Source organism: Platalea leucorodia (assembly GCF_965183815.1).
Source record: "Platalea leucorodia genome assembly, chromosome: 4".
NCBI classification, from domain to species: Eukaryota; Metazoa; Chordata; class Aves; order Pelecaniformes; family Threskiornithidae; genus Platalea; species Platalea leucorodia.
In genome coordinates this window covers 98,085,448-98,097,847 of record NC_138826.1, presented here as the reverse complement: position 1 = coordinate 98,097,847, position 12,400 = coordinate 98,085,448, and the positions used below count along the sequence as shown (strand labels likewise).

The window sequence follows — 12,400 nt, the reverse complement described above, 5'->3', positions numbered from 1 at the left end:
TTCAGTAGAGTCCCAAATAAACCACATGACAGTATTCAGGAGGCAGGAGAGACTAAAAGGAGTTGGGTAATCTTTGGAATAGACAAGAATAGTTTATGCGTACTAGAGATGTATTCCTTTATGGGTCATATCTAATGATACCCAAAATATCTTCTCCCACACCCTCTCAGGACTTAGTAGGGGAAAGAAAGAGAAAAATGAAATGATGCAGCATACCCTGATCTATCCATGGCATCACAGAAACAGATTATTCTCCATAGATTTTTTTTTTTTTTCTATCTCAAAAATTCACACGCAGCTTAGTGTTTCTCTGGTACTTTTTAGCACCCGCAACTCCAATCAGACTGTGAGGTCATTTTCGTTTATGAGTCAGGCTATCATACCTGCAATACAAGATTACAGGGATATTGAAGTATTTCCCAAGTTGAAAATGACCTAATGTACAGCTACATTGCTACTGAGCTGAACTGGAATTATACATACCTGACCCATACAGGAAGACTGGAATTTGAATCCCAAGAATTGAGAACATCTTTAAAGCTATCAGGTTCCACAGATGCACAAATAATCAAACATAAAGGCCTTCCTACTAGCACTGAATTTTCTTGAAGTTGCTGTGTCTGAATTGATTACTCAGCAAGTGTATGCACAGCAGCTGACAGAAACATGAATCAGTACTAAAACCACATACTATTTTGACTGACATTGGAAGAAAACCAGTTAGACCTGCTGGATGTTTTGACATCTCTTGCTAAATCAAAGTGATTTTATGAGTTAATCTTTTATGGCAGCAAGAAATCAGCTAAGAAGAAACTCAATCTAGAAAGAGTAGCTAGTTGTCTTTGTTAAAGTAATCATTATATTGACTCTCTTCATTTAATAATTCATACATTCCAAATAACAGGGGAATGTACTCAGACTAAAATCAATGAAAAAACAGATTTTTAAGGGAATTTGGGATTACTTTTCAATAAGTTATATTTATATTTAATGATCCTTGTTAATAGAGTATTAAGTCTGTTTGCGATGCTCATGTTGCAAAGGAGTTGTACAATGAAGTACAGCATTTATTCAAAAAATGCATTATCTGTTCTCAGCATTAAAGGATCGTTTTACTTTTTACACATGCACATAACATTCAGAATAACTCAGGTATAAAGTACTTTGCTGGTTTTCAGTAAACATTTCAGTAGTTCCACTGAATTTAATTCCCACTTTACTGTTACACTAGTGATAGACTGAAGTGTTTAACAAATTCTGCACTTTTCCCTCCTGTGTCAAAAGAAACGGCTCCTTTCCATGGACAGACACAGGCGGTATCTGCTGGCAACAATGGAGGCAGTGAATGTACTGTTTATCAGAAATGCTGGCTACTGTTAAAATTACTCCTGCCTTATTGCAACACAGGCTAACAAGCAAAAGACACGATTTCAATAAATAAAATCTCCTACCAGTATCTAATTCTTGTGCTCTCGAGGACACATATTTAGACTCCACAATGAGGCCCCAGGTGTGAAGGATTTTTCAGCCGCCTTCTCCAAGTTGGGTGTCTCAGCCCACTTGAGGAGCAACTTTAATTGGTGCTTCAGTAGAAGAATTCTCCATTTTCCAGAAGCAAAATGTTTATTTCTGTAAATATCGGGACTTCAGATGCACACCGAAGTCAATATCAAGCCTATTTTTTCCACTAAAATACGCAGGGGACTAAGTAAGGGAACTGCTGATGTAAACTTATTTTTAGGGGTGTCAGCCTCCAGGAATGGAATCCAGGATCTGTAGTTATAAAATTATTGTTATGGGGCAGCAGTTTTAATTACTGTGTAATTTTAATTACTAAATTACTGAAGTGTGTAGTCTGGAGAAATGTAATAATGGACTGGCTCTTAATAATCATGTCAGTGCAAATTCAGGGATGTGACTCCCACTTTTTAAATCAAATTATCTTATTTTCATGGCTTATAGGACTCCACAATCAATGAAGAAGAAAAATCTTAAATTCAAACCAAATATGTTATTGCTGCCTGTTTGTCTCCCCTTTGGATACATGTAGCAAAAACAGTTCCACATCTAACAAGAAACCTTTTATTCCTTCTAAATTACCACAGTGTTTCAGTATTCCATTAAAATCATTACATGCTTTTGGTAATATTTTTGCAGATTACATTGCATTAGAGACTCTTATGATGATGTCATCACACTGGAGAGAGTGTTGTCTAGAAAGGTTTCTTCTCTTTGATGCTGTGTCATTTTTTTGGTTCCTTTTCAAACAACCAGCATCTATAAGATAGAAGGGATGAGGAGGCTGAGAAGACTTTATTGTCAAAAGTACTACTGAAATGGAGATGGAAGCAGAGCACTGCTGATTTGCGCAGCTCAGACAGTTTTTATGTTACTTTTCTTCCACAGTTTCCCTGGGGAGAAAGACTGAAAATATAGGCTGCTGTCACCCTTCCCTCAGGAAGGAAGAGCACTTCCACTTTGTATAATCTCATGGTGAAGATGTGGGTTCAGATCCCCTCGGGCAGAGCAGGGATGTGAACTGGTTTTCCCACATCCTCAGTGAATGTTCCAGCCACCTGAGTACTGGAAAGGGCTGGGGTTATTCCTCCTCCCGGCCCGTGAATCGAGACTTTTGTTCTAAAGCTATTCAAGAAAAGTGATGGGCACTGAAATATTGCAGAAACGTCAAAAGAAACTGTTCTAGTCTGCCCTAAATTGGCTTTTTTTTTTAAGAAAGTAACTAATTAATACACAGAGGATCGTTTGGCCATTTTCTACATTTGAGATAGTAAGTCCAGCTGCTCAAAACGATTCTTTCCCAGATGGTCAAACTCCATTGTCCCCATCAGGACACAGGTAGTTTATTGTCTTATCCCTTTGGAGTAAGTGCTGGCATCCTTATCACTCATTCTGCTCTTGTGCCTCAGGGACAATCATAAGATTTATGTTCATCTTCATTTGTTCCTCGACTCCTCCTGTACTGTGTTCAAGAAACATATTGAGCACAGACATTTTTTCTCCACCTTGACAGAGCACTGGGTCATCAGTTCCAGGCCTGCCAGAACCAGTCCTGCTTTAATTGCCCGCTCCATCACACACACCACACCACCCCCCCGGTATCTCCATGCAGCGCTCTGGGAAGCGCCTCCTTCCATCACTTTGCATTCAGAGTCTGTCACTGGGAGCCAGCTCTCACCACCTATTCTGAGGTAAATATCTGTGTGTCTGGAAAGCATAAAGCCTCTTCCTTGAGTATTCTTTCATTTTTGTTCCTGGAAAAACTCGCCGTCTGATTAATGCTGTTTACTTGCATATTGAAACTAAACTTCTAAGAAGTTAGTTACTTCTTTAAGAAGGAAGAATGTATTTTATATCTTGGTTTATTTTCATATAGAACCACTTACGTTAAAAATTTGATACTTCTCTATTTTTTAATGATAGCTTGTACACCTAGATACGAAAGTAGTCTGTGCATTAAAGTACTGACTTGGATTTTTTCCCTTGTTGACATATTTCTAAAATATCAGAAAATAATCAAAATATTGAAAATATTAAGCAACATTAACTTTTATTAAAAAAGGAGAGTCATGTAAAAACTGTAGTGTAAAGTCATAGTAATAAAGTATGCCTAATATTAGTACTGTAAGTTTTGAAATAATTGTGATAAATTAAAACCACTTTGTACTTAAAACCACTTTGTTAGTTTTAGAAAGAATTCTTGAGAACTGAAAAACAGTGATATCATTCAAACAGTAACTTTTAATCATTATTCTGAGAGAGTATATTTCACGTAAGTGTGATTTCCCCCTGATTTTCCAATTCTACAATTAGATTTCCAATTTTCCAAACCACAGATACACTCATATTTTGACTGTGTATCCTACACTTTCGAGTGTGGAGGCTCACGACTCAGGGGGGTTGATGCCACAGCAGTATCTGTTAGGCATCCTCCAAATGCCTCCATCTCCTTTTCTGTCACTCTGGTACTCCTGCTCTTCTGAGAAGGCTCCCTCAGTGCTCTCCTAGTGTCATGCCGCACACAGAAGACTGGCTCATGCTTTTCCTCTTCATTCTGTGCTTCCCCAAATCCTACACAATGTAAAAATGGAAGGAACATTAACTACCATGTAGGCTGCCCCTTAACCAAAACGTTCCTAGTAGCTATCAATGTAATCTCTTTTTACGCCGTCTTAATTCTTCTTATGTGGACATGCATATAAAACTAGAAATAGAAATATTTCAGAAAGCTATCATTAACCCCAGCACCAAGTCTTCTTTCTAATTCAGATTTAACTTCTTGGATCAGTTTGGTGAATATGAAATACAATAACCCATACAAGAAGCTGATTTTTGTATGTTTTCCAAGTCAAAGTAAAATTAATATATACTGGTATTTTTTTCATTAACAAATGATAATTTTTTTCAGTTTCAAAATTAAAAGAAAAAGGTTGCTAAAAGAACAAGTCACTTCTCTTTCCTTTCTTAGTGCTGATGTCAGTAGCAAAAATTTAAATTTTCATTCCATCCTGTATTTTGAGGAAAAAAAAAATTAAATATTCTGACAATAAAATACATAATGGCGTGTAAGTATAGTCATGGAAGATCCAACCTACACTGAAGTTTTTTAAGCACTTACTGAAAAATAACAGTACTGAAAAAGTACTTTTAGGCATAACGTGCAACCCACTTGCAGGGCAATGGGTGCGATGCAGTATTTGCCTGCATAGCTTGGAGTGAAGTGTAAAAGGGATGTCTTTGCAGTCAATAACGATGAAAAGCTTTTGTTCGGACATTGCTGTTTTGTCTTGATAATTGCACCTTCAAAAAGAAGTTTATCAGAAAAGCAGAACACTGTGCTCCATGGTTAGCTTTAAAATCTTTTTGGCAGGGCTGACGCAGTGCTGATAAGGACCTGTTATACACCCCACTGCATAATGTCGCATGTGTCACTGACTTCTCATTAGGATGAAATCTTGACCCTACCCAAGTCAGATTTGTCACCGATTTAATTGTAGCTGCAATTACCTCCTTAATGTTTTTGAACATCTTCAGAGAAGACAATTAGCTGCTTCTGGCCAAGTCAAACAAGCAAGTAACTTCATGGCACATTTCCCTGCGGTAATCTCCTGAGGAGTGGTTTTGTCTATCCTATTTCCAATGACAACTGAAAGAGAGAACTGAAGTACTTTGGGTTTGGTGGAAGGTTGAGGCCGGGCAGAGCGAGCTGCAGACGAAGGCCTTCCCCTGCAAGGGGCAGTTCTGCCGGCTGCAGGTGCTGCTCCTGCTCCGGAGGTGCATTTCCACCCAAATAACGTCAGAAACGCTGCTCTGTCGAGGAACAGGCCCAGCAGCTCCATGAAGACAGCAAAAAGCCTTTACAAACTCTGCTCTTCAAATGCCCGCGTCCACACCACGGACACCATCCTGCCAAGGTTTGCTTGACCTTATCTGGAGTTCAGTTTGTTTCCGCAAGGTCTTTTGTAGGTATGGGAATGGGTTTTACCACCCCACTTCAGAGGGATTCACCCCCAGATCTTTTACAGGGGTCTCTGGGGTAGCACGTGAACCGGCCAAACGCCGGGAGGAGAGCGGACCCCCGCTGCAGCCGTGCCCTGGAAGATGCGCTGCTCCTGTACCCTCAATGCGTTTTTCACCTGATTTCTCCCACTAGTTTATTAAGCACCGCAGGGTGTGGAAAATTCGGCTGGAGATAACCAAGGCCACGCCGCCGGGGCGCGGCCAGCCCCGTGCCCTGAAGGCCGAGAGAGGGCAGCAGCGCCGGGCGGCCCGCACGGCCCCGCCGGCCAGGCCTGCGGCGGCGCGGGCGGCCGAAGACTCCATCTCCCGGCATGCCGAGCGCGGCGGCGCGCGCGCCCGCCCGCCCTGCCATAGCGCCCGGCGCTCACGCCGCCCCTCAGCCGGGCTGCGCGCGGCGGAGCAGCGGTTACACCATGGAGGCCGTTCCACAGCCCCGGCCCCGGCCCGGCGGGGCCGCCGCCGCCCCCCGGCCGCCGCCGCCGCCCCCGGAGCAGGAACGGAAGCTGGAGCAGGAGAAGCTGTCGGGGGTGGTGAAGAGCGTCCACCGGCGGCTGCGCAAGAAGTACCGGGAAGGTAACCGCGGGGGAGGGGGCCGCCCCCTCCGCGTCGCCCAGGCCGGGCCGCTCCGCTCCGCTCCCCTCACCGCGGGAGCCGGGACGAGGCGGGCCGGGCCGGGTCGGGTCGGGCCGGCGGGGAGCCGCCGTGCCGCGGCGGGAGGAGGGGAGCCGCCCCCGCGGGGGGCTCCGCGCCGATCGGGGTGTCCCCCCGCGGGCGGGGCGCGGCGGGGCGGCCCGGTCCCCCTGCCGCTGCCGGAGCGGCGCGGGCCGGCTGGGCCGCGGACCGCTGCCGAAGGGGGTGTGTCGGGGGGGGGGTGGCTGGGAGCAGCTCCGGGCTCGCTTCGTGCTCCTCCCCGGGCGACCCGGGGAGCCGCTGCCATCGGCTGCCCGCAGCCCCGCCGAGGAGCCCCGGTCGGGTCTGCCGAGGTTTTGCCGCTTTCCGTGGGCTTTTGGCAGCGGAGACCCCATCCTGGCTCAGGAATGCTCACGGCACGTCTCTAGGAGCTTTTCCCGTGGGATGGAGAAGAGGATTGGCGTGCACGGGTAATGCTGCGAGGTGACAACGTGCGCTTGGCTGAAGGTGTGCTACACCTGTGTATGGACGTGGGTCCGTGTGGCCCAATGTTACGGCTCCGTGTGACATTTAATAGCTGATAGCTACAGCGAGGCCTTTCACCACAGGCTGCTTCCAAGTCGTACGACAATGTTTTCCAAACTGGGAATCTGCAGGAGTGTGGAGGACAGTAGGTCATGAATGCCAAGAGAGATTGAATGGTGATCTAGAGGGGCACAGGTCTTTGTGAACTGTTTGTGTCTCCTGTCTTTCAGACATGGAGGAACAGTTCAGGCTGGAGCACTTAAGCAAAAGAGTTGGGGAAAAGCTGTTATAAAATAAGTTACTCTGAGTCCTTGAAAAATCTACTTTGTCGTCACTATTAATGTCCTTATGGAAGGTTCTTATAGGTGGTACTGGAATGCTTAAAACCTCCCAGAAATGCTTTCAGATGAGTGTTGAAGTTGAAGTTTGTTTGCTGAAATCTGTAGTCTCCTAGGCTGATTATAACCATCTGCCTAATTTTTGTAAGACAGGTCACAAAAAAATCATCCATTCATTCTTTCAGTGAGTCCACCGCTCTTTGCGGTACATACCTCAAGAAGGACACTTATGAAGCGGGAACTCTTCCTGTTGTAGGCACTAGTTCTTGCCTCTCCTCTGTGTCTGCATATGACACTTCTGTTAAAGTAACAAGGTCATTCTGCTTTGTGGACTTCAGAAGTCTCCACGGGAGCCTGTCCATGGGATTTGGGCACAGATATCTACCTGTGTAGACACTGATTGAGAGTCACTGTTTGTTTTGGCCTTGGTGAGCCAAAACTGAAGGGAGGCTCTCCCTTGTTCTGACATTTAGGTGAAAGAACATAGTACATTTTAACAGTCAAATCCTGGCAAAAGAGCCCAGCTTTGAGCAGTTCATAGTCCTCTGTTACTTCAGAGTGCCTGCAGATTAAGACAGACAAACATTGGCACTGTTAACTTTAAAAAAATGTGAACAATCTCAGTAACAACTGAATTTTTTTTAGATGACACCCTAAATTACATGGAAATCTATGTAAGTCTACTTCTCAGCAAAGAGCAAGTTAGTATGCAAGGGTAAGTTGTGTTTTATCTTTAGTTCAGTGTATATTAGTTAAACGAAAGAGCAAATAGTACTTTTCACTTACTTCATATGTCCTGTAAATCATGCATTAGTGAAAACTTTACAGTGATTTTTCTCCTCACTCTAAATTAGCAACATTGTATCTGTTTTCATGGCCAGAGTTAAAACCCAAACAGCTCCTCACATCACCTCTATGCAACAAGGAGAGCTCCACCCATTACCTACTCATCCAATAGTAGGTGGGCTTTACAAGATACTAGCGATTAGTAGTTGTACTTCATATGTCTTTTCTCCCTACGTTTCTTTATGCTTCTAAAAGCAGACTTGAATCTCCTTCCTGAATGCCTTTAATGTCATTCTGAAATTGTAATACTAGTAAGTGCTTGACCTCTGAAGGATCTTTTCTTGGGGGTTTTTTGTTTGTTTTGTTTTCTAATACTCAGAGGCACCGACTGTCCAGTACGTTACCCTGACAAAATCAAAGTTGACAGTTTGCTAAAAAGAAGTAAAAAAGCAACAAATCATCTGTAACTTCTCAGTACAAATTGAATTATAACTTGGGTATGAAAAAGCAGAGGTAAAAAATGCACCCTTGGTTATATGCTAACAACTTATTAGGGAAAGCCTCTTGTCTCCACAGTGCAGTGCACCCACCTCCATATGAAGCAGAAACAGAGCTATCTGTATTATTCCAGAATCTTGTATTGTCCTTTTTTTTGTTGTCTTTTTTTTTTAACTCTGTCTCTTCTTACATTTACTAGAGTTCTGTGAAGCTAGTTTCCATTTTGTCTAAATAAGCAAACAGTATTAGAATTGCTGTTGCATGGACTTCGGTGCTTTGTCTGTAGATACAAAAATAGAATTACGTATTAATTTTGTTGGTAGAGGAAAAAGCATGCTGAGTATCCTTCTGAAAGCTATACGATTCTGTTGCACAGGGTGAATAAGTCTAGGAAAGCCCTTGGAATTGTAATATGATCTTAAGTTACTGCCTTCTGTTAGAAGTGTTGAAGGGAAATAGATGCTTCCTTGAGACACTGAGATGTTTGTTGATAGAAGTTATACAGGCCTGATTTTAATAAGCTGATTTCTTTGAGAATTCATTTGTCTTGCTGATGTTAGCAAGCCTTGAGTTTCAATGAGCCATTGTAAAAGGCAAGCCAGTGCATTATCTGACTTGCTTATAACTGGCACCATTGTTATAACTTTGTTTCATTTCCCACAATGGTTCCCCTCTTTTTTGAAGATGAGTCAGTGGAAAAGTGACAATATGCTTCAAAACTGCAAGCTAACATGTTTCTGAAGAAGTTGCGTACTTGTCAAAGTGCAAAAGCAATATTTCTTAACTAGGGATGCATCACGACAAATTTTTTGCAGTTACTAAGGAATTAGTAAAGTTTAGTCAGCATCATGTCATCTAAAGGGTTTGATATGTTTCTTTTCTTGGTGAAAAACTGTGACTCTTGAGATTCATCAGAGCTGAATCTTGGCTTCTTTTTTAATTTCTGCATTTGTTGAAGCACTTCTACTTGTAAGTATGGTGGATGGATTGTGTATATACTTCTGTACTGTGGCTCATGTCATATCATAGTCCTAGAGCATGCCAGTGTATTTATGATAAGCATTTGCCATGTTCAAAATGGTTCAGCTTAAATTCTTTTAAGTTTGCATTGAAGTGCATTTTTTTGTTCTCTTCAACAATTTTAACTTTTTTACTGTGTGACTAGTACTTACCTTTTCCTATTTTTGGGATATTACTAATCTAGTATGACTTCTAGTGGAAATATTTATATTTTTTTCTTCCTTTTTCATCTCCTTTTCATCCTTTTTGATTTCCTTCCCTTCCCCTTATACCCTCTCTGTTGTTAAATAGTAAATAAAGAACGGAAGCTTGTAATCATAAATGCCATAACAGATTTGATATTTTGTGATTGTAGGATATTCTTTTTTCCACTGTGGATCCTACAGTAGTATTATATGTCATATATTTTAAAATGGTTTAATGAAGTTTAACAAATGAGTGTGGGTTTTTTAGTGTGGGGGAAAAAAAATTATTTATTTTTTTAATTAAGGTGATTGGTCCTTGTCCACACTGAGTAAATGTGTCAACTAAATTATCTAATCATTAATAAGTTGTTTCAAACTACTTTAAGGCAGTGATAGAGACCGACAAAACCTGTCTAGTGGTTCCTAAAAATACACATCATTCCTAGGTTAGCCTATAAACTTTGTCTTCGTGAAGAAAACTTCCTTAGGTGAGAACAAAACACACTGAGGTGTAACATGTTCACTTAGGAGTGTATCTCATTAGCATGACTCATGTTTTTCTGAAGTGTTACTTCTGCTTCCTGTCCAAATGGATTAGTTTAAGATTAATTACTTTACACACCAGAGTAAATTCCAGAAGCTGAAACAGCTCTCAAGTGCTCAGTTATTCACTTAGGAGAAACTTCAGCGTTCTACATGCTTGACTCAAGCACTTAGAAAGTACAGAAATTAGGGTTTTTCATGAGACTTGAATTTCTGCTACTAGCCTGTTACGACATGAGGATGGGGAAAAAACAATGTTTGGTGTAGTCTCTTCCTCTTGGTTCTGTTGCCTGGTACCATAGGTGACTCCAAATTTTACAGGATTTTCCTCTATGCATTTTTTAGGCACCTGCAGCCACGGGCTGGATCATGTTGTATCGGTTGCATATATGCATGTATGTTGCGTACACTGCATGTATGCTGATGTCTGTCAAGCCTGACAAACAGGCTTGTAAAAGCAGATTTAGTGGTTCGTAGGGAACTAAACGTGATCTATTGAACATCTGCTACGTGATATTAGTTTTTTTGTTTCCAGTTGCTTGTAGCAGCCAAGTAGGTTTAATATTTACTGTGATAAAAATCCCTTCCCCTGATACAGAGGCAGCCTGTTTTTCTCAGAGTTTTTTATTACCTTTGTAGTCATGCAGAGCTGTATTTATCAAGTAAACATTTTCTGTGCCGCATGACCCTCAGTTATAGATGGTTTTGCATGTAGTCTGGAAAGATGATTTACAGGACCCTCTACTTCTTGCTGGAAATCCCATATTGAGTACAAGTGGAAAAAAATTTGCTGAGGTATCTGTAAAGGTATTTTATGAAATATTATGCTGTGTGCTCACTAAAACATTTCATTTCTCCTTCTGTATACCTGTTCAGACTGTTCAAACTTAGAATCACACATAACTGGTATTTGTCCTGATATTAGTTACTGTATCACAGAAGCTGATAGAAACATTTCTAAGTGGTAGTTCGATTCCTTAAAAGAAAGATTTGTTGAAACTTCAAAGAAATGGATAATAGCTTTATTAAGAGGTTTTTCAAATCCAGAAAATGAGGAAGAATTTACAGGACCCTGCCTGACAATAATAAGTAGCCTGAGTAGGTAAGTGGTTTAGGCATTCATGTAAGAAGTGTTGTTCTGAAGTCAGTTGCTTTATGGTTTCTTCCTCTCATGTTTTTCATGAAAAACCTTGAGAGAGCTGAAGTTCGTCCTGATGTGAAACAGGAAACATTTTGAAATAGTGGCATTTTTCATAGGACAGGAAAACTTTGTCACTGAACTCTATGTGATAAGTTAACAGTTGTTACTCCTTTTTGTTAAATATAACTGGTTTACTGTAGAAATAAACGTAAGTTTTCGAGATCTCCATTTGTCTTTCCCCACTTGCATTAACTTCTTGAAAGAGGGAGACATTTTGTAATACTAACTGGTACATTTTCAAGCAATAGAAACTAAATGCGATGTCACTAAAACTGATGCTATTTTATGACATGGGCTTTAAGATATTATTGCCCTTACTGTTTGCATACCACATTTTGCAGTGAAACTTTCATTAGAAATCCCATGATATTTTACAGTTTGGGGGATTTAATCACTGGTATCATTTAGTTAGCCTACAAATTTTGAAAACCCACTGGCTATGGCACAGACTTGCATCCACTGCACAAACAGCTATATGTAACCTCCTTCCCTGTTTCTTTATTGCCTTGGCAGGGAAGATCGCGTTCCTATTGCAGGCTCAGCATAATGCAATCTGTACCTGTGCCTCAGCTGCTTCTCATTTTTGCTCCTGCATTTGCACAAGTCTACCAAAATCAGTAGCTTCTGTTAACATGTTCATCTCCACGTTGGTGTCCTTAAGGTGCAGCACATAATCCATCCCACAAAGTCATATTGGGGGAAGAGGAGAGAGGGGTAATAGTTTCCAATAAAGTAGATCCAACACCTGGGGGCAGTAATTGCTTAAACTATCACGAATAGGCTCCCCACTGTTTGTGTGACAGCCATCAGAGATTTATAGCAGATTGAAGACATAGATCATTCTTCAGGGTGATATAAGCTGACCCCCAGTAGATGCTTTATGTAGCAGATGAACTGACTAATTAATTTTTCTATTTATTTCATAAACATACCTTAAATGGCAGTTCCATTTAACACTCTATAAAGAAATGTCTTTTAAAAATAAAAAAGACAAACAAAAAATAGGATGCAAGAAAGCTTAAAAATAGACTGCTGGGAGAGAGGAGTTATGGTGTGGGGTTGTCCCACCAAGAATGGCAAACCTGGTCTTCTCACACTGTGCTGGGGACCTTTAAGATCTTGTAAATAAACGTGGA

At 41.5% G+C, this 12,400-nt stretch overlaps 1 protein-coding gene across 1 annotated transcript in view; it reads left to right on the top strand.

Moving 5' to 3' along the window:
• Positions 1-5,951: 5,951 nt before the first annotated feature.
• SAMTOR (S-adenosylmethionine sensor upstream of mTORC1) overlaps positions 5,952-12,400 on the top strand; it is a gene marked incomplete at its 5' end in the record, with an annotated part of 36,227 nt that continues 29,778 nt past the window's right edge. The window contains one exon of the mRNA XM_082309430.1: positions 5,952-6,111. Coding sequence (XP_082165556.1) covers positions 5,952-6,111 — 160 coding nt within the window. The remainder of the gene's footprint in view (positions 6,112-12,400) is intronic.